The sequence below is a fragment of the Syngnathus typhle genome, linkage group LG2, assembly GCF_033458585.1.
Source record: "Syngnathus typhle isolate RoL2023-S1 ecotype Sweden linkage group LG2, RoL_Styp_1.0, whole genome shotgun sequence".
Lineage (NCBI taxonomy): Eukaryota > Metazoa > Chordata > Actinopteri > Syngnathiformes > Syngnathidae > Syngnathus > Syngnathus typhle.
The window spans coordinates 5558413-5580912 of record NC_083739.1 but is presented as its reverse complement, the minus strand read 5'-3'; the positions used below and the strand labels follow the sequence as shown (position 1 = coordinate 5580912).

At 44.5% G+C, this 22500-nt stretch overlaps 2 protein-coding genes and 1 long non-coding RNA gene across 4 annotated transcripts; 1 reads left to right on the top strand and 2 right to left on the bottom strand.

Moving 5' to 3' along the window:
- Positions 1-1887: 1887 nt before the first annotated feature.
- Positions 1888-11581, bottom strand: LOC133150033 (glutaminase kidney isoform, mitochondrial-like). Of its 2 annotated transcripts, none has more exons than XM_061272314.1 (18): positions 11227-11581; positions 9380-9476; positions 8915-9033; positions 7028-7157; positions 6886-6965; positions 6636-6799; positions 6279-6337; positions 5923-5955; positions 5621-5679; positions 5483-5549; positions 4980-5030; positions 4735-4911; positions 4348-4479; positions 3941-4033; positions 3755-3816; positions 3604-3680; positions 3456-3519; positions 1888-3114 (listed from the first exon to the last, which is right to left on the bottom strand). In XM_061272314.1, exons 1-18 carry the CDS (start codon positions 11436-11438, stop codon positions 2967-2969), a joined length of 1824 nt encoding a protein of 607 aa, XP_061128298.1. In that variant the 5' UTR covers positions 11439-11581; the 3' UTR covers positions 1888-2966. The 2 variants fall into 2 exon arrangements, with proteins under 2 accessions (XP_061128298.1, XP_061128300.1); XM_061272316.1 differs by having other exon boundaries at positions 9380-9470.
- LOC133150057 (uncharacterized) lies at positions 6795-7465 on the top strand. Its single transcript, XR_009713726.1, has 3 exons — positions 6795-6983; positions 7064-7127; positions 7264-7465. It is a non-coding gene; the product is annotated as an uncharacterized LOC133150057 (long non-coding RNA).
- A 1368-nt stretch (positions 11582-12949) lies between the features above and the next one.
- LOC133150036 (NGFI-A-binding protein 1-like) lies at positions 12950-20705 on the bottom strand. The gene is made up of 9 exons (XM_061272320.1): positions 20324-20705; positions 20108-20234; positions 17550-18349; positions 17339-17472; positions 17207-17258; positions 16334-16453; positions 15142-15310; positions 14246-14392; positions 12950-14171 (listed from the first exon to the last, which is right to left on the bottom strand). The coding sequence occupies exons 3-9, from the start codon at positions 18345-18347 to the stop codon at positions 14095-14097; spliced, it is 1497 nt and encodes a 498-aa protein (XP_061128304.1). The 5' UTR covers positions 18348-18349; positions 20108-20234; positions 20324-20705; the 3' UTR covers positions 12950-14094.
- Between the last annotated feature and the right edge of the window lie 1795 nt (positions 20706-22500).

The following is a 22500-nucleotide window of genomic DNA, read 5'->3' as shown; positions in this document are numbered from 1 at the left end:
GCAACCAAAACATTAAATAGAGGAGCACGTGGAGGGAGAACTCAGAATTGATGGAGATTGTAACCGAGTTTCCTCTCTATCGTTCTCCTCGCGAGAAAAGGCTTAATATTCTGTCTCACTTGTGGTTTGTTTGCTGTTGCTCTTCTCTTAATAGTTATTCAGTCATTGAAATAAACCTGACACCATTCCTGCAAAAATTCCACCTTTCTGCATATTAAGTTGCAGATTTGTTAGGATTTAACAACAATATGTAATTGAGCTAGACACTGCCTCCAATAGAATTGGAACTCGTTTTTATTTTTCCAGCAGACCAAAATGAACCTAATATTTTTTTTGTATTTTTATTTTTTTAATATATCATTGCTGTGTCATGGCAATATGATTGACAAGCTCACACCGGTGGTGTAGGGGCCATTCCAGCTTCGTCACCCGCCCACTCTCCCTCCCTCTCTCTTTCCTTCCTTCCTTCCTTCCCTCCCCCTCTTCTTTCCTTCCTCCCTTTCTCCCCCTGCGACTCCCACCTCCCCCTCCGGGCGTCAGTGACGTGCACTTTGAGAGCGGGACCTGCCCTCTAGGGATGGGCGATACCAATGATTTTGGAATCGTTCCGATACCAAGTATTTCCTACCCAAAATACCCGATATTCGATCCGATATCGATACCGGAAGTGTAATTTCCCGCCAAAAAAACAATTTAAATGCAGTGGCATTCTTGCTCTTGGAGAGTCATCTATTGAATTCTGTAGAAAAAAGTATTACGTCATGTACATGAATTATTAACCTTTTTAGACATTAGTGCATTAGTGGAAGATGCATATTAATAGTATAACTGTAGTGGGTTGACATAATTCACCCGGAACCTAAGTTCACGTTGCGGAGTTCCGGTGGGATGTTTTACACGTGTGGGAGTTTCCTGTTTGAGGAGTGTGCGTTAGGATCTCGAGGGAAAAAGAGTCGGCCCGTGGTTGCGAGAAGATAATTATAAATGTCATTAAAACAACTGCCGTTGGCACCGTCATTTACCACTCCGCCTCCGACTCCAGTCCTTGCACACCACATAACTTTAATAAAAAGGAGCTATTCTTTACTTTTTTCTCTCTCTCTGTTATTGGGAAAACGTTTTGTCTTTTAGTATAATCTAAAAAGAGACATGGTACCAACAGAGATGCAGGGCTTAATCGTCATGAGCAGCAAAACTATCAATTTGTAAAGCCACTGGATACTTACATTTAATATTGTAATACTTTAGTGTTGTTTATAGGAAGTGGAGTTACAAATAAAACGTATGGCGTTCGACCACAAATTGAAAAGGGGAAAACTTTATATATTTGACATATTTCACATTTTGCCTCGTTGTTATTAAGTAAAATATAATATCCCCAAACCAGACTTCTCTTGCGTTCGGACTGGGCCGCCACCGTGGCCATGCTTGTTTGTGTTTGTTTGGATTGGAACGGGGGGCGGAGGAGGAGGGCTTGGCTTGTGAGAAAAGGGGGCGGGAGCAGAGCAGAGCAGGACACGCCGGTGCAGCAGGCGGAAGGAAAAGTAGTGCTAGCATGAGTGCAAGTCGTCAAATTGGAGCAGAAAAAAAATGAGGAAAAATATTATTAAATAATTGTAAGTATCGATATTTTAGCTAGGAAGATCGATACTCAAAAATGAGCAGCCTGGATCGATATATCGATATTTCGGTATCGATCCGCCCATCCCTAGCAAGCAGCAGCTGAAGAGCAGAACTTTCTAGATTGGCAGGGGCATCTTGCGATTTATGGTAGGTTTTGCGGTCTCAGTTGTTGTTTTTGACTTCATTCGGAAGAATTAATTTTATCTATTTATTTTGTACCTTTTTTTCTCTCCAACAAATGAAGGAAAAAGAGAGAGGAACCAGTCAAAGTGTATATATTTAATCTGTTGGATTGTTTTCGGAAACCAAAACATTCAGTCACAGCAGCAACGACAAACAACTGTGAAAATCAGTTTAACTTTCTTGTCTGCTAAATTTTATTGTGCTTCTACATTGTTTGCAGCATTGTTTAGAAACATCCAAAACACAGACGTGTCTTTTTTTTTTAATTAAGCTCCTCAAATATGGCCAACACCTTCCTGAGTCATGGGCATTAGCAAATTTAGGTGAGCAATTAACAAAAGCTTGCTGGTCCGTCCATTGTTAGCGGCCTGGGCAGCCGGCCATCATTGTCGGTCTGTAATTTCTTCAAGATAAACTAGTGGGCATTCCTTCAGACGGACAAATGTGATACTTACTAGCGCTTTGTGCAGCATCAAACAAAACAAAAACATCCAACAGCGCCAACATAAAACTTCATTTCAAGCGAATGGGTCAAAAGCTCCACTTTGGATTAGTTAAACTGTCCCAACAAATTCCTGAACTTTGGCTCAATGTTGACATCTTTATACCAAGAAAACATATTTTGGAGGTTGTAAACGGCAACTACATTTTACACTCCTAATATTTGGGAATGATATCTTGGTCAAGGCTTAATCTACCATGGTGCTACATGGTGAGCCGTAATTGGTCAATTTTAAACACACGCAAATAAATATAAATACCAACACGCACACACATACACACACACTGTGTGTCAGGAGACGATACATTCCACCATATGACGATGTTGAAAATGCAGAGGTTTTGTCTACACCAACTGTCGAAAACAAAATAGCATACCAGCTGCCACTAAATGAAGCCAGCATTCAGTTTGCGGCTGGTAACATCCTGCAGGAGACTACAAAAGTAAATCTGGTGGAATATTACAGTAGCACTTCCACCTAAAACGACTCCAAGATACACTGAAGTGAAAGTACAACAACACCAGCTAACAACAACATGATCAAGAGCTTCTGCTTAGGTTTGCTGTAATCACAAATTTAATATACTGTAAATTTATAGTTTTTATCACCGTATTATGTGCAAGCCACTTCGGAGCGGTGATGCGCCCTCTAGAGGGTTCACAGCAAGCTATCGAGGTTCTTCTCTGCCTTCTCCGTTGTCGCTGGGCTCTCCGGAGGACTGTATTGATTGTGATAATCACGCAGGATGGTGACCACATCATGGTGGCCGAAGTGAACCGCCTCGTCCATCGGCGTATTGCCCCACCTGCGGCACAAGTCATCAGAAACAGCACGGCAAAATACTATGTGGCAAAAGCCGTCTTATTTTGTTACGTTTTATGATTTCCAATCTAGATTTAAAACTTGCATTTATCAAGTTATTTGACAGCATTTCATTAACAAGATCATTTTCTTGCGATACTAATTTGATGTCAAATTTACTTTTTATTGCTCTCCTTTACTTTAAGTGTATTCTTTTGCCTTTAAATGTTCTATTTTGTCTTTAACTATGTGAAGCACATTGTATGAAATGGAATGTATTTACGAACAGAAATGATTCAATGAAAATAAAATTGCCGTGCTCGTGAGGTACTTTGAACTGTTCACCTGTCTTTGGGGACCGGGTTGACCTTGCAAGCCTCGAGCAAAAAGCGAACCACCTCGCCGTGGCCTGAAAGACAATCAAAACCCAACACGTACAATATCAGCTTCCAAAAATTGAAACTGTGGGTTCCAAAAGTCGTTTGAGCTTCACCTTCGGCCGCAGCCACGTGCAGAGCCGTCCTGGAGTCGTAGTCCCTCTGCTCCATGTCCATGGACGACAAGGCGAACCTGCAGTGGGAAAACACAGATTGAGAAGGGATACGAGACAAACAGAAGCCAGATATCTTGACGCAACGGATTACCTCCTCAGGGCAGACACGTCTCCGGTATAGGCAGCAAACAACAGATTGATCACAGACTTCACCTGAAAGGATCCAAGGGGGCAAATTTAGCAAGTTGACGACAGGCGCAATAGAATTGCACGTTTGGTTGGATAATTTTCCAGCAGGTGGCAGCGCAGAGCTCAACCGGGACTTGTCAGCACTCACCCTCTGATCGCCTCCCTCCCTGCGAGGATCCAGTTTCTTTGCAAAGTGTCTCAGATTATCATAGTTGTGAAAGTTGCAGAGAGAAACCAGGTCCTGCGACAAGATGACACAATCACCACGTTGGTAAAAAGAAGTCGTTTTGTGCATTGAATTGGCAGTGGACGCCATTGGGGCGTTGCAGAAATAACAGCCAATTTAAAAAAAAATAATCAGTCATGTTTTGTTTCAGAGAGCTACACTATTGGTTAATTTCCATGCCTTGGGTGTTATTTTTACAAACTATTTTTTGGAAACTTGCTTATTCATGTCATTCATTTGTAGTCATTTGTTTTTCGGGGGGATTAATATTATCCAATGTGTGAAGTTGCAAAACGTCCTAATAAAGCAGATTGGCAAATTTGGTTTACCGTGCAGAACTGAATGCCTCGGACACTGTTGCCGAGCTTGTCGAGAGGCGGAGACCAGCACATGACGCCCATGACGTTTGGAACCACAAGTAGGATACCGCCGGCCACGCCCGATTTCGCCGGGAGGCCCACCTGAAACCGGTTGGAGATCAGGTGAGCTGGACCGCACCACATCATGCACCAAATGTGTTTTCTCAAACTCAAAACTGGGATTGATTGATAATCTCTAGATGAACATATTCGCTTTGTTGTACTGAACCATAAATGTAGTATTTTATTTTCATTGTCACCACTGAGATAAATGTCTCAGTGGGAGCTGGAGACTAGATGCACGTGGGACTCCCATTTTGTGTTCTTGATGAAAACGAGTTTGACAGCGCGACTCACGTGGAAAGCAAACTGTCCGGAGAAATCGTACATCCCACACGAGTGCATCAGGCTGAGGGTGTCGCGCACGGCCTCGGGGCTCAGCACGCGCTCTCCTGTGATGGGACAGAAGCCGCCGTTGGCCAGGGTTGCCGCCATTACGCTGGCACTCTCACAGGTCACCTCAATGGAGCACAACTGGCAGGGTGACAAACGCAACGTCACTGTGTCGCTCTGGAGACCTTTAGCCGCCGGTCATCTTTTACCTGGAAGTAGAAGTCCAAGATGGATGTCATGTCCGTTCCTTCGGGAAAACACTGCAAGGACAAAAAATTAAAAAAATAACAGTTAGTGTGCAATTGCTGTTTCTTGCTAAACGGATTTATTTTTTATTTGAGTAGAAAATTGGCATCAATTCTTTTTTTTTTTCATCCTTACTGGTTTTCTGTTTTTTCACCGAATGGATAATAATTGAAAACACTAAAATAATTGGTGGTTTTGATAGTAAGGGGCAAAATATTATTAATGCAGCCATTGTTGTAGAAGATGTGCGTGGGGATTTTGGACCAATTGCAATTTACTCATTTACTTGATCAGCCAATGACAAATCCGCATTTACTCATTTACTTGATCATCCGATGACAAATCAGCGGCAGTAATCAAGACAGTAGGTGACGAGTGCACAAATGGGAGTGGCAGTTTTGTGCGGGGAGAAGATGGATGGCGGTGAAAGTTGACCGATGGAATTCACGGAGAAGTTCTCTCTGACCTTCTTTTCCTTTAGATAGTAGCCGATAGCAAAGTTCCTGTCTCCGGACTCCCGCTCAGACTGGAACCTGTGAAACACAGCGCAGGGATGACCTTTTTTCTCAATCTTATTTGTATTTTGACGCGCCGATGAACTCACGTGGCGTTGCTGAAACCGACATACTCGTTTCCTGCCAGTTTGTTCATGAAGTTCATGACCTGCAGAGTTAGCGAGTAAGTTGTGTAAGTACTGGTACTTTCACTTAAATATATCCCCCCCTTTTTTTTTATACTTATGAACTGTGATTTTTGTTGCTCTTTCATTGTGTCGCAAGCCGAATTTGAGGAACTAATGGAATTCAGATTTGCTGCAACTTCCGAGAATCATTGCTTGGAAATGCAAGCGTTGAACTTTATTTTTTTTTCAAAGTGGTAGTAATAAATGCTGGTGGTGATACTCACGTAGTCAAACTTCTCAGCATTGCTGGCTCCTTGCTGTTACATACAAACACATTCACAATTATTATTAAGATTGTCAGTCTCGAGCCTCAACAATTGTCTTTTTTTTTTGTCTCAGGTTTAAACCGAACGCCATCTTTAGTTTGTACAGCAGGGGGCGCCTTTGAGTGTGCAATTCAAAGTGACGACGTTGAGAGAGTCTGTGCGTGCATGCACACGCATTTGTCCGAGTTCTGCCGCTTTCCCCCAAATCCCCTTTCAGCACGATTATAAACGTAATCTGCACTAATCTCACATTTCTGGAAAAATTGCCAAGGTAACTCAATTGAAATCAACGTTGCTGTTGTCTGTTGTGTTACCTTGATGAGAGAAGTACAGACGATGGCGCCGGCGTTCACCATGGGGTTGTGAGGTTTGTCTGCAAACACACAGATCTCAACTCTTACAGAAGTGACGTTGAATTTGCGCATTTGAAAAGCAAAACAACTCCAGCTCAGAGGAAAAAACGGAAATCCACAAGCACACGTGACCTACTTTTTGACTGATAGCACATATTGTATTGGTGCTCACGTGAAATCTCATTTTGGCTAAAAGTTTTAAAACGGAATGAGCCAGTCAACCTCCGTGCCAAGCGCTCGTCCTGCGTGCTCCCCCCATCAATAATTGATCCCGCCTCCAGAAACGGCTCCTCTTTTTGCGTCAGCGTGCTTCCTCACCGTCCTCGTTCAAGAAGAGCTTGTTGAAACGCAGGCCGCTGGGCTCTTTGCCGATGAAGCGGTGCACGTAGTCGGTGCCGTGGTCGTGGACGGCGATGGCGTATTTCAGCGGCTTGACGCAAGACTGCAGGCAAAAGGGCACCTTGGTGTCTCCCACCGTGTGCCTGCAACAAAGGCGCATTAAGCTCTGTGTTTTTTGCGTGGCAGTTGTTTGACAGTTTTGTTGGCATATCACAAAGTCAAAATGTACCTTTGACCGTCGACGGTGCACAAGGAGACGGCCCACAAGTCCGGGCTGAAGCGCGCAAGCTGGGGAATGTAGTCGGCCACCTGCAGGAAGAGTTCCCGGTGAGCTATTCACGTGACAAGCCTCGGCCGGCCCGGTCCCTCACCTGCCCTCCTGACATGTTCTTTGCTTTGTCGTACAGTTCGTTCATGTGGCGGCAAAACGGTTGGAAGTCGGGAATGACGAATTTCTTCCGAAAGGCTTGAGTGAGCAGCACAATGTTGCTCTGCACACATCTGCGCACAAAAGAAAAATGCCGCATTCAAAATGGCATATGATGCGTTTCTTTGCACTGCTTAAGTTAGTCCGCAAGTCTTTGACATGTTTTTTTTCTTCTTCCAGAGCCCACTTGACCCCATTGACCTTTGCTTATCATGAGGGCGGCGGTCCGGTCCCAAGCATATGAACCACTACGAAACGCACTCCCTCTATCGCAAGGCCAACACAAACTAATGCTTTCACTTTGATGGAAAAGGGGGCGGAGCTTAGTCTGGCTACTTGCTGAGCTCCAATTTATTAAAAATAAAAAAAAGCAAATCATGAACTCCAATATCACATCTCACTACCAAATTTGTCAATCGGTGTGGTATGGTCAAATAACGTGAATTAGTTTGTTCCGTTTCAAGCTGGTTCTGCCATTCGGTGCGGAACAATGTCAGCTCGCCGGGATTTGTATCTCTCCCTGGCATGCCGGGCTGTAATCCCGCTCGCGTGGGATCCCTGTGGGGAAAACATGCAGCGCTCTGCTGCCTGCTCACGTGCTTCCTGCATGACGCTCAGCTCTATAAATAAGACCACAGCCACGAGCCGTCATCATGCCCTGCCTGAGGCGGCCATCGCCGTCAACCTGCTCTGCCTCCAAGAATCATGCCTCTATAATCAAATCCGATCTGTTGCCGATAGTTTAAAGCAGGGGTCCCCAAACTTTTTCCTGTAAGGGCCACATAACCTTTCCCTTCTCTGATGGCGGAACAGAAAAAGTGTGACGATCGTAGGGGAGCTTAAAAAATTTATTGTTTTCCAGAAAGCCACACATAACCAAATAACGGTTATTTAATAACCCTTTCCAGGTTCTTTACAGAAAAAAAGTCAGGAAACAAATAATAACACTATTAATGAAATAAATAATAACTAAATAACCCTCTCTGAGTTCTTCACAGAAAAAACAGGAAATAAATAATAACTAAATAACTCTCTCTGGGTTCTTCATAGAAAAAAAACCATGGAACATTAACTTTATGTTGTGCCATGCACAATCTTAACAGATAAAAGTTCAGCTCAGTTGTCAGAGCAGAACCTCTCTGACACATATGAGCAGTCTCTTAAAGTTCTTGTGTTCCTTCCTTATAATCCTTTTGTAGGTTCCAGTAGGCTTGAAGACACCGCTGTCTTGTTTGTTAAAGTTTGATAGTGCGTCATAGTCTGGAGTAAAATTTGTTGTGGCAATTCTTAGGCGAGATCCGAGGTGTTGGTCCGTTTACCTCGATCTTTGACGGGTAGATGTTGACGTTCATGTGGCTGAACGTCACGTCGCGTACGTCGAGCCAAATTGGCCACTCTCTTTTAAACGCTCGGCACTGTGTTCACCCTGCTTTACTTGGGTGACATTTTAACGGAAGGATTCCAGGGGAAGGTTTGTGGGTGGCTTTAGCGCAAAACTGCATCTGAAAGCTCAGCGCGCAAATTACAAGAATGCTGTCGTCACAGCCCACGCTCTAAATTCGGGACTGATACAAATAGAGCGCGAGTGCGCCATGTCCGTACACGCACTTGTGAGTGTGCACCGAGCTTTTTGACACGGCTTCCGGTAGTAAATGCGCAGGCGAGCGCTTCCCCATCTACTGGGGAAACGCAGTCATTGCAGGCAAAATGAGCAAAAAAAAATAGTTTAATAATACAATTTGTTCAGGGTTGGCGGGCCGTATTAAACGGTCCCGCGGGCCGTATCCGGCCCGCGGGCCGTAGTTTGGTGACCCCTGGTTTAAAGGCTTACTTCTTGAAGAGGTGTTTATCCAGGGCTCCATCTGAGGTTGTTTTCATGGTTACCTTCAGCATCTCCATACATTCTTTCAGCCGGGGGTCTCCTGTGCGAAGCCCCGTGGCTTTGAGAGCCTGTGGAGGGAAGGCGAGAAGGTGGGCTGAGTAATTCATTAAGTGAGTAAATAAATAAATAAATAATCAGGAAAATAAATTTATAAAATAAACAATGCATTGCACTTTTAATGGAGAAGACTTGGGTTTCAAATTAAATTTCAATGGGAAGTAAGCAAATGCTATCTTCTTTCAACCTGGTCAGGCCTTTCCGGTAATGGGCTCCTCATATTCAACTGTACTTGCACGGAATCTGCTCGTTTTCGTCAGGATTATGCAGGATTATTTTGCCCCCAACTATAAATAGTCAACATTCCATTTTGTTCTGCCCAATTCATGGCATTTTGCAAGCCTTGAAAGGACTTACTGTGGTAAATTTGTGTGCTGGAATCTTCTCTTGGCCTTCAGCTATGGTGTAGAAGAGCAAGTCCTCTAGGCTGGGTAGAATACCTGCCTTCCTTCTCCTGCATGAGACACACAGACGGAAGATGTGGCATGGGTAACTCCCAAGTCGAGTTGCGTTTCCAGCATGTGCGGCAAATTGTTCTTGCTAGACTACCAGCCAGGGGGTGTGACAGTTTTGCAATCAATCGCAGAGTCTGCATCAGTGCAGTCGGCGGTTGAATGTCTGAAGGTCAAATCAAAGCAATACAAAATGTGAAACGTTCCCACGGAGATGCACTGATGATGTCTGGGCCTGGCTGGTACTCGCAGCAGCAAAGCCAGTTAGCTGGGTCAGGACGGCGCCACGGGGAAGGAGGGGGGCGGTTAGGGACACTCAGCTATGATTCAAATCGACATCTGATTGGGATTTGCACAAAGCTGTCTGCTTTTGGGCCGCTGGAGTGCATTATGGGAGACTCACAATTTGGATACTTTGGGACACTTATTCTTCTGCAGCTAAGATGATCAGTAAGATGGACTACAGAGGAGGAGAGATGGCAAGGAGGGAATGAAGTGACGGAGATGGACGAGGCAAAAGAGCCAAGCGAGCAGCTTGTGGTTATTTAATGGAAGCGGTGGGGGTGGGTTGGCTACTTCTACTGATGGAAAACACACCAAAAGTCAAATTAAAGTAGAAAGATACTTACAAAGCAAAGCAAGCGGATCAACATAAGGAAGAGAATGTGCAGAGGAAATATTAATGAGTTTGTGACAATGGACAGGTACAACTGACACAAATCAATGTGCACATTTTCTTCAGCAATCCATTTTATTAATCAATGTGAACTCTGAACACATGAATGATTCATCACAACAGTTACCGACAATGACTTGACAAGGTCAGAAAGTCAGTATGCACCGCTTGATTTCGATTTTGTATATTTCTGCAAGTGTTGACATTCTTCTACAGCATTCCGAGGAAATCACAATGTCCCATCACCGTTGAGCTAATTTTGGAACAGACTTGTTGGGTACTCATGCGGGCACCGTATTGCGTTAGACAGTTCCACGGAACTTTGCAGCAGAACAAGGCTTCTGTGCGTCCTCTGTTAGATAGGTGCCTGCTAACTATTATATTATTAATAATAATAATATTATTAATACTTATTATTTTGTTATTAATAATGATTTAAGGTATTATTTATTTATTATTACAATTATAAGCTAGCCTTAAGCAAAATGTATTTTTGTTTCTGTCCGACAAGACATCAAACTACGTCGTTTCCTTAATGAGACTTGTGTAAAGGTCCAAGGTGGAACATCTGCAACATCTGGTGCACTCACACTCATTAGTACTTTTACAGCTCAGCTTTCGCTAAATCCAAGCGATGGGTTGGAGATTGTCAGTGCTGCGCTCCCAAAAAACAGCCTTGTTATGGAAACCGATTTGGGAGTGACTCATTCCCTCCTGAATGTCATGACTAAAGAGCCAAAGTGCTGGGCACCATGCCAGCAAGCGGCTTTTCCTCCAGTAAGTGTGCAAAAATCATGATCAAGCTTCCATTAGCGAGATTGTCCTAAAAAAATACAGTTCTGTTGTATTGAACTTTTTTGCGCAACACATTTTGCATTGATTGTTTTTCTATCTCCCGTTTTCTTATTTAAAAAATAGCTAACAAATAGCTGAGAATATTTCGAAAGGCCTTAAAGGTATCGTGAGCTATAGCACACTTGTTCCACAGTCACTACGATCATATATTCATGAGTCACGTGAAATGACATGAATTCGTGCATTGAGGCTGGCCAGCAGCCGACGCGCTTTATACTCACTGTTCTGTAGCAGAATCTTTGTTTCCCTCATTGTGTCCATCTGCTTTGGAACAAAACCTTCTGGCGGCATGCTGGTGCGTCGCCGCGGCCGTGACCGGCGAGCGGCTCCGGTAGCCGGCCGCAGGTAGAGCGTGGACTCCGCCTGCCAAATGTCGCTTCAGATGCCTCTGAATGATCTCCTTAAGCACTGCCGTTGGCCGGAAGTGGAACATTTCAACCCCTTCGATAAAGCGAAAAGCAAAAAGAGAGCGAATCCAGCAAACAAATGAATGAGCGCGTTGGCAGGAATAACACCGAGGAGTAATGGAGTAAGCGAGTAACGGGCTGAGGGAGGATTGTCCGCGACTGGACGGCGAGTTCTAGGCGTAACCTAATTAGAAATGCACGGATTTTGATTGGCTCTTGACTTCCTTACTCTCAATCCGATTGGTTAACATAGCCATCAATCATTGGAACTGTCCGGGTGCTGTACATTTGTATATCCGGTACCTTTCGTTTATTTCAACATAGACACACAGAAGCAGATAAATGATGACCGACAAAAGATTAATATCTTAGATGTAATTATTTATTGATGCTAATAACTACAGTTATTCGGCATATGCATGAAATTCGAGATCCAACAAATTGCAGGTTGCGGTTAAAATGTTATTTAGCATCAGTCCGTGTGGTTTGGCAGTAATGTAAGAAATATGATGTACAATGCTATTTTGGTAGTGCATTGCATGCGACGCAAGCTGCTGTTTTTCCATCGTCAGCACTGTTACACAGCACCACCTTCTGGTCAGACGCTGTTGCTAAAATTGAAACGGGAATGAAAATAGCTTCTGCCAAACGTGCATTCCCACAGCCCCACGTTACTGAATATTTCTGAATCATCAAAAATTGCTTTAGCACAAAATTTCGTACACTGTTATCCCCCTGACACGTACTGGAATGCTTTCTCGACAACAGGTGGCCAAATGGATATTAAAGAAGCAAGATCTTGCAAGTAAAATTGCCGTGAATATTAAACGGGAATTGAAATTTGTCGAGAAAAGTGCCACTTTTCTCACTTCTCAAAGTTCATTATTGTGTGCAAAAAAAAAAAAAAATCCTCCACATGGAATCACATCTTTTCAACACCCACACACTCCATGAAGCTTTCAAAGTGAGGGTGATGGGTGCGCTCGGCAGATCCCTCCCACGTTGCTCAGTGGCTGGCTGCCGCCCACCACCAGCACCGTAGAGCCGCCCACTTGCAACCATTGCCAAGGCAACCCATCATCATCATCCTCAGTGAGTTGCGCCGGAGGAGGACAGGGAGGAGGACAGTGAGGGGAGGGGTTGCCGCGCAGAACAGGGCTGCCACTGAACAGCAGCGGGCGTGGGCGTTCGTGAGCTGAGCGATTCTCCAGAGAAAGTCTGCGTGCGTGCGCACGCGCGCGCGTGAGAGAGAGAGAGAGAGAGAAAAAGATGGCAACTATGTGAGCAGAACCTGCGTCAGAGTGAGTCATCAGCTACTTTCACAATGTCTTGACGTGACGTGGATGCAAATAATCGAGGCGGGCATTCAACCACAAGCAACTTTGAGTCGGGTCGAGGTTCTCTTGTGACCTGGCTGCACGTTCATAGTGGAAAACAGGTGTCAAACTCATTCTTGTTTACAGTTTAGACTGTGTAGTCACGCAAGAGAACAATCAGATGGCGGAAGCATCCACAGAGCAGAGAGCATTCATCACAATTGGGTTCCAAAAATAAAGTTTAATGTTACTGTATAACAATAAAATATATTAGTGTTTAAAAAAAAAAAAAGAGGTGCATAACTAGGTGGAGCCTAATCTAATTTGTGAGGATAGGCCGATAAGGCTTTCACTGAAAACATCACCACGTCATCGTGAGTCCTCACTAGTTTTCAAATACAGTGTGCCGCACGTGAAGACAACATGAGCATCTTTGGACGACAAACATACAGTCACTGAACAATCCATAGATGTTAGTCACATAGATATTGCATTGCCACTGCGAGGGGTTTTGGAGGGGGGGAGGGGGTCAGACCAACTTGTCAGGACGCACAGAACTCTTGAAATGTTTCTACTACGAAATACGCATGGAGAGATAGCGAGACATCAATATCATAGTCGTCGTGGAAAGCAGGTTTCACACTTGATTTTTTTTTTACGCTGATTTTTTTGTTAATGCACATGAACACTATTGACACAAACATCCACAGTAAAGTTACACTTGACATAACAGAACCCTGGTTGAGATTAGCTAACACAATTTGTTAATACAGAATTATTTACAGTCCGCGAGGACGCACACCTGAAGGTGTGATGCAATGCTGCATCTTCGGTCCTGGAATCTTCTGTCAGCAGATGTGTGCTTCTGGATTTCACCGGCGGCGTGACACCATGCAAGCCTGAGGCAACACGGCTCGTAGCTCAGAAATGCTTCCTCTCCCACAAATATACACGAGACAAGCGAGAGGAGAGGCGGAGTCATCCCTAAAATAAAGACAAGGAGCCCGATACTGGGTCTGGACTCAAATTCAGTCTCCTGACAGAACCTCGCCGACCCGTTTGACCCCAACATTCAATGATTTGGGAGAAGGACGGAGGCGGGGTTCAGATTCAGGCCCAGCATGAAGGACAACTGCAAATGTATTTGTAGTGGAGAGAAGACACCGCCAAGCTCGACGGGGGCATGTCGGCAGGCTCTCTTGATACTTTGGCGCTGACACAAAGACAAACTCAAGGAAAATAAATGCTCTCGGTGAGGCAACGTTGGTTTGTTAAGGCTCTACTGTGGCGTTGCTTGCTTAGTTTCTAGTGACGGCTGACATCTGCGTACGAGCACGAGACCGAGCGGGAGGGAGGGAAGGAGGCACTATGTGGAGTCCTCGGGTTCTGACTTGATGGTCTTTTTTTCCGTGTTGCCGGCCGCCCGCTGCGACATCCCGTTTTCTAAAAAGGCAAACATTTCGATGTCAACAAAGGAAGCGCCAGAAGACAAACAAAAACGGAGGCTCGTCGCTGACCCGTCGCTGGTATCTTGGCCTCATCCGTGACGCTGTTGTGGTTGTGGTTGTGGTGACGCTTCAACTCATTGGCCAGCTGCTTGCCTAGCGGGAGCTCACCTTCCTGCATGGTTTGGCTCACCACCCGCAAGTTGATGGGTCGCTCATCTGCAGAACAGACGGACGAGGAAGGATGAGGCCAGGCTCGTTCCGACTGTAACGCTAAACCTGGTTTTGATCACAACATTGCCTCCTACTAGAAGAATTCATTTTAAATTTCTGCAACTGTTCTTTAAATCACAAAATGCTTTGGGTCCTGAATACATTAAGAAAATGTTAATTGAATATAAACGCAGTAGGGTCCGCAAACGCGGGTCGATTTGTGGAGCCCGGAGTTTAAAGCAAACATGGTGAAGCAGCATTTACTTGCTATGCTGCATGCAAATGAAAGAAGTTTGGCATCAGAAGTGAAGTCTGCCCCAAGTATCAATGCTTTTTAGTCCAGATTAAAAACGATGTTCACCCCCCCCCCCCCCCCCCCCCGCTTTATTCCTTTGGTGAACATCTTTGAAGCATTTTTGATAGATGTTTTGGTTGTGAGAGAGAGCGAGAGAGAAAGAGAAAGAGAAAGAGAGAGAGAGAGCAAGAGAGAGAAACGCACCCCTCCCTCCGGGGAACTGGCTGGAGGTAAACATGTAGGCGGCTTAATTACAGGTGCATTGTGGGACTTGTGGGAAGAGCGATAGAAGAAGCTGTCGGAGTGGGTGATGTAGGAAGAGGAGATGAGCCCTGAAGACAAAACTTGAATACTCACACTTTTCTTTTTTCTCTCCACAGTAGAAGGAACAAATTCAGAGCAAGCAGTTGTGATGCTCAAGCAGAGTTTTTCTATCAAAGCCAATGAAGCAAATGTTTACCTTGATTCTCCTTGCTGGAGTCACTGGCGGCTCCGTTGGTGCTGTGGGCGCTGGCGAGGTACTTCAAGGCGGCAGGGGGGATCCTCCAGTCCAGAGCCTGCAGTCGCTCCTGGACCGCGGCGTCCTGCAGGATTTCCATCTGTCTGGCCAGCAGACGCTCAAGCTGCAGCTAAGGACAAAAAACCCCACTGTGACTTCCGACTCATCACTGCAGTTACAGTGGATATAAAAAGTCTACACACCCCTGCTCAAATGCTAGATATGGTGTACAATTTGGGAATCTTTGTGTCAAAATAGAATGAACACATTAAAAATCACAGAATGATTGAAAAATTATAACTGGGGAAAAAAACAAAACTAAACTGCCCTGCTAAGGCTACAAAGTGAGGTTTCAAAATTAAGCCATTGTCTCCGTTCACGGCCCCGCTCAACTGTCAACTGTCAATCAAACAGCATTACTTGTCCTGGAAAAATGGACTTCCCCCACTTCCTCCAGCATCAATCTTACGCCTACGCACCACTACGCCTTTAAGCCGTGAAAATATATCCACTTAAAGTCTTCGGTGACTGGAAATGTTTTGTCTTTGTTCTGCGCATACACTTAAGGCAAGCAACGAGGCGCTCTAAGGCTGCCAATCAGTCCACATGCTGGCTGTCATGTTCGATTTCTTTCCCCAAAGCTCCCAAATCACTGAATTCACTTGACAGGGTCTTTAAGATTCAACTAAGAATTTTTGAAAGGCAGACCTCGTGGCAGAGTGCAAAATAAATATATATAAATAAATATAAATTCTCTTAAATGAGGTCATGGATGGGGATTTTTTTTGCTGGATGATTCTAAACCGTAATAAAAAAAAAAATAGAATCTCCGTGAGCGTCAAGCCAAACGTCTGGCTGGAAGTGAAACCATCATCAGGGCGCCATTAGCTGTCGCTTTAAATTAGAGCGTCCTCCGCTGTGAATGAGCCATGAAATCTCTTTCCTCTCTGAATAACCTTTTGGAAAATCACATTTGCGCCCGAGCGATACACTGACATAGGAAGTGGCATGCCTAAAGAAGCGTCTTTCCACGCGGCAACGAACGGGTCTCTTTCGTTGGCGCTGTGACGAGGAACGAGCTCATCGATAAGCGACGCGAGTCCCGACACAAAACGTCTACTCGGATCAATTTGTTTGACCTTGGCGATTGTACCTGCAGACTCCGTCCGATGCTTTCGTCTCCTTTGGACTTGGCGCAGGCCAGCTGCTCCCTGAGCATTTCCTGCCTCATGTGGATGGCCTGCAGGGCCTCCTGGATGTCAAAGAAGTTCTCCTGAAGGAGAACAACAGACGGATTGATTCACCGCAGCTCTTTTTTTATCGGATCCAATTTCAAAACGATTGACTGATTATGGCCAGGTGGAGGACATTTTAGAGCTTCTGAATCCTCCTAAAGCTGATCGGGCACAAGAAGGTGTCATGCCTTATCATCCCTGACTAGACTCAACAGGCTTGAAAAATAATCCAACTGCGAGTATTTTGCCTCAATATTGTGATGGAGATTTAATAACGGATTATTTTTCTGGTCAAGGTTGTCTCAAGGTTATTTTTTTCACTCAAATTCATCTGTATTACAATAAACAATAACAGATTTCCTATAAATAATATTGAAATAAATAAAAATGAACTAAAATTAAATTAATTTACATTATAGATTTCCTATAAATAAATATTTAAATAAATATTCAAATACATAAATAAATATTCAAATAAATAAACACAAATGACCTTACAAATTAAAATATTTTTATCTACTTCAATAGTTTTATCTATTTCAAATTGTCAGTTTGTTGAGCGCTAGTTTTAAATGTGTCATGAGTCATCGCTTAGTGCCACACCCACTCGTGTCAAATCAAGCCAAAGGCGGGTTTGATTGTGGTTGCGGTTTTGTTTGCTTCGTTGCCATCACTTCAAAGCTGGTTTTGTCTCTCCCGCATAGTCACGTTTCTTCAAGGTCTTTACAAGTTTTTTTTTTTCATAACGGAAACATGTTTAACGAGCTGTGGACCGCAAACAGACAACTCACTTCAGTTTTAATCCTTTTGGGTGAAGGCTCGTCTCGATCCCCGCAGCGAGACCTGAGGACAAAGGTCAAACTTCGCAAGTGAGGTCGTGACAGCAAAAAAATGAGTCTGTCGAGCAGAGCGGCCGCTCTTACTTGCTGGTGCGGTAGGTGTATTTGTACGTGACCTCTCTGGAGATCTGCCGGGCCAGTCCGAACAGCTCGTCTCTGCGAGTGAGCAGGGCCATGTCTCTCATGCAGAGCTGCGCCGCTGCCTCGTTCACCGTCAGCTGCGCGAGGCAAAAATGAATACATCGATCAATAAAACGAAGATCGGCACGGTTGGTGGAATTCTTCCCGCACCCACCTCGTGGAGCGTCAAATGTTTGCCATCCCTCCTTTTGGAATCGAAGCGTCCGTATATGGCGCTGTACTTGCGAATCTCCTCCTCCCGCCTCGGGTCGTCGTCGCTAAGCTCAAAGATGTGTCCGATCATCTTTGCTAGCTTCTTGTTGCTCTTCAGCTGCTCTTTGACCTCAGCAAGGTCCGCCTTGGCGAGCCCCGGCGCCATCCTGTCCACACACTCCAGGACCGACTGCACGGCAGCCGCGTCCAGGGACTCCAGCACGTCTCTGGGGGAAGACGGGGAACCGAGGTCCGAGGGCGACAGGCTGTGCTCGCTATCGTTGCTGTGTCCCGACCAGAAGCGAGCCTCGGCGTTGCCCGCCAAGGGCGAGCCCGCCGACACCTTGTCCCGAGTCCCATCTGGCTTGGCTGTGTCCGAGCAGGTGGCCACCGCTTTAGGCATCTTGACGCTGGACGTGTTGGCCCGGTCCTGGGCGGCCAGCAGCGTGGGCGAGCCTTCGGGCAGTTTGTAGACAGGAATGCTACAGACGGGCAGCGAGGTGAGCGGCTGGTTGAAGATGGCCGGGTTGGTGACCCAATCACGCAGCGCCTTCTGCAGTCGGCGTACGTGAAGCGGCTTGCTGGCCATTCCAACCAGCGCCATGATCTCTAGGAACTCCTCCTCGCCGGCCTCGCACAGCTGCTGCACGTCGTCGCCGCCCTGCTGGATGAAGGCCTCGTAGTAGTAGAGCAGGTTGGCTCGCTGGAGGATTCGGTAGAGCTGCAGCTCACCCAGCGTCCTGGGCAACACCGCCGCCATGACTGGCGAGGGGACAGGTAACACCGTTAAAGCAACCGCTCACAAATGAGACACTTTTTTTTTTTGCCTCTTCCTTTTTTTAGGGAAATTGTTTTCTTTATATGCATTCTGGAAAACATCATTTGAGTTTCTCTTTCTGTTTGAAGTACTGCAGTATCCAAATACAGAGGTACACATATATATATATATATATATATATATATATATATATATATATATATATATATATATATATATATATATATATATATATATATTTTTTTCTTCTGAATAAAATTTTCATTATCGGGGAATGTAAAATAGTTTATACAGTGCTTTTCTCATGTTTTATTTTGTGCAAAACAAGCTTACATTCGCTCGTGCTACGCAAACGAGCAATGTTAATAAATGTGACTGCACATGAGGAGCTCTGGGGTGTGTAAAAGTAGCACACAGAAGATAAGTCCCCCGAGTGGTCTCCTACAACACAAGCCGTTCAAAGGAAATGATTCGTTCATTTGAGGCATGCAAAGAAGTGACCCGAGATCTTCGAGAGACCCTGACTGAGCAAGAGTCAAATCCTGAGAGAGGCTTATTGTCACTTTGGAACCGGAGCGATGACCGCTCGGCACAGTTCCTGGGAGGACCACATGCCTCTCTCCACCCCTGCAGGATGTGTAGGTGGCGGGCTCGCCTCGCCTAGAATAGGCCCGAGCAGGGGCCCTGACTGGGAAACGCACAAAAGCTGTTTGAAACTAGACAGCAGCATGTATGCGCTTCATCCGACCCGGCCCAACTGCCGCTCAAAGCTAACCGCCGCTAGGTCATAAAAACTCGTGGTACAAGAAACAAAATGCAATTTCAACTTTGCTTAATTTTGACCAATTAGGCGACAAGCCATAAAATAAACACACAACCAAAACAAAGAGCGTTAAAATAATATCTACATTGCGACAATAATACTGTCTTACATACAAAAGTCATCACTCTCCTTATAACAGAATGCCTACCTCAGTGTGTGTGTCCTCCTGATTCACAAATTCCCGCTGTTATTTTCATTGCTCACACACACACTTTGAATCGACCGATTCATGAGAAATTCCCATCACGCACCAGGGAACCACATCACCATGGCGACTGCTAACACTGAGCCACAGCCAAGATTTTAACTTCCACCAACATTTTGTCAAATTTGTGCCATAGCATTCTTGCACGACGAGATGCACATGAAGTAGACGACTCAGTCTTGCTGCCATTGTCACCATTCGGTGCAGTCATTGGTGTTATCATCAATTGTTCTGCAGGAAATGAGCCATATAATCTATGAAAAGTTTTATCTATGTACTAATCATGTATGGCTTCGATGTCAGCGACGTCTAGTTTCAGGCAGAACAATTAAATTGCCCTTCCACCGGATAGCAGAAGGTCAAAATAACCTGTTTATATATCAACTCTTACTACACAATAATAGCTTTGTGTTCAACTAAACATGCTCCACATTTCACACTGAGTATTTGTGAGATATTTGACCATGACTACTTTTGTTGAGAAGTGTTGCGCGTTGATTCCCCCCCCCCCCCCCCCCCCCCCCCTACAGTCAGCTCATTAAAAGGTTGCAAAAGCCAATATTAATTCCTTCAAAAAGTCGGACATCTGACATGCCCTCAGTTTCGGTGCAATTGTCCATTCCGTTGCGCGTTTTGCACAACCTCCGGTGCACATAGACGGAGTGGGCTACATACTCAGCACGCAATCTCGTGCCATTGTGGATTTGCACGTACCTGCTGTGTTTTGACCCCCTTTGGTGCGTTCACGTGACGGTCCAATCCTCTTCCTTAACGTGAAGGCAGGTTGCCAGTCTGCAAAAAGGAAAACCCGCAAACAAGCAGCTCCGCAACGTTGACTTGCCTGGAAAATCCACGGGCAACAATGTCAACAATTTTAAGATAATTTATCTGTTGGCTCTTCTATTGGAGCCTCCACTGCAAACTTTTTACCGTCGTTCGGAGAAGCCAAAATATCTACGAAAATCAGGAAAAAAAATCTTCCGCACGCGCGTCTTTTTTCCTCAGAGTGTTTTGCGCGTGGAAGTGTTTGACTCCTATCGGGTCTCTCCTCTTCACTCCCAACAGTTTGAACGCACAAAATCGCACTCACTCAGAACCAAGCACTTCCGCCTGTCTCTGCAAATAAAAGCTTTGGGTTCAGCTATAAATACAGAACGCCTGCCCTGTTGAGCTTGTAAACACCCGATCGATCACACACAATAAAACAATCACCACTTATAAGTGATTGACAATGGAAAGCAAATATCTTGAATGTGTAATATTCAAAACAAACGCCTGCAAGTTAATATAAAACACTCCAGCTGGACTGCCAAGGATGTCATTTCAAGTTTGTTTATTTATTTATTTATTTATTTATTTATTTATTTATTTATTTATTTATTTATTTATTTATTTATTTATTTATTTATTTATTTATTTATTTATTTATTTATTTATTTAAAAAAAAATCTTCCAAGTGGTGCTGTATGTTCCATTCCGAAGCTTTTGTTTACATAATGCTGGTCTTTTAGTGACCTCAAGAGCAAAACAAACAAAAAAAAAGAGGTTTTAGAGTGTTTTCTTTTGGGCATCAATGCCCTGCCCACAAATATTAAAGCTGCTACAATGATTCTATACCAAAACGTATTTATATACTCTTGCATTTACCGTTTTTTATATGTATAATGCGCCCCCATGTATAATACGCACCCTAAAAATGGCATGTTGATGCTGGAAAAAAGCCTGTACCCATGTATAATACGCACCCAAATTTTGACTGCTACTTAAGTCCGTAAACGTAAAATTATTTCAGAAAAAATATCATCTTTGGGAACAACCGGATGTTATTCTGCCGGTCAGTATCACTGCGCATGCGCTAGCAAACTCGATAGCGAAGAAATGTTTCGGATTTGTGTAGGGTACATTGTTACAGCTAACGAGCAGGTGATCGAGCAAGGGTCTGATACGACAGCATTGTGTTCGTATGGAGCGTGTTTGAAGTGAACAGCAGAGAAGAAAACGCATCTGTAATGGCGGCCTCCGTATCATATCCGGATTAAAAAAATATATATTTTTTTTTTTTTTTCGTACCCATGTATAATGCACACCCCAGATTTTAGGACAATAAATTAGATAAATTTTGCGCATTATACATGGAATAAACGGTAGTTGAACTACAGTTTACTACCTGTTTGACTGCCGCTTCAACTTTCCGACCGAGGTCAGTGAGTCCTCTCGATTGTAAACAGCAGTTTCAGTATGTCTGCCTGAGCTTTTATTTGCCCTCACCATTTCCTGTTGAGTTTTGCTGCACACCCGTAACTTGACTTGTGGGGATATTCCGTTGCCTTTCTCTCTCGTCTCCACGCCTTCAAGTCTTCTGTGAGCCTCGCGCCCACGCTGCTCCCCGTGTGACGCAAATCCGCGCGTGGGTGGACACACCGGGCGTGGGAGGCTTTCTGCACCGAATACCAAACACGAGCAGGTTACACGCCCACAGATATTAAAGCACTTTGGCAAGCAGACACGCTCAAAGTTAGTCTCAACAACATGTTTTCACGACGGCCTCTATTATGCGTACACTTTGCACACATGGCCCATTTTCATTGTAATAGCGCACACGAGATCCAAAGGTTAAAAAAAATAATAATTAAAAAAAAAAAAAAAAAGGAGGCTGCTATGGTGGGTTGAGGCCGTCATAGCAAAATATAGGCCGACTGTCAACTTAAATAGAGGGGGGGGGGGGTCTTGGCACCAATTTTCATTGGCACCAATCGGGGGCCCACTTGGACACATGGATTTATGGCGAAATGTTAAATTAAATATGGACAAAATATGTGCTTTTTGTGCCTCATTTTGTGCCTTTTCTTATTGTCTTGTATATTGCAAATCCGCAAAAATGATTTGGATTACTCATATTGAAGTACAGTATAAGATCCAGTATAAGTACAATGTCTCATCCATCCGTTTGTCCAAATGCTTAAATAATTTGAACAATATATTTTCAAAATACACACCTGAAGTGTGTGTTATGCTGGTATGCCCTTCCCACATAGTGTTGCTGGAGACGAGTGAGGAGGACACGATCCAATCCAGTCGTACAGGAGCGTCATTTTGTTTTGACCTCC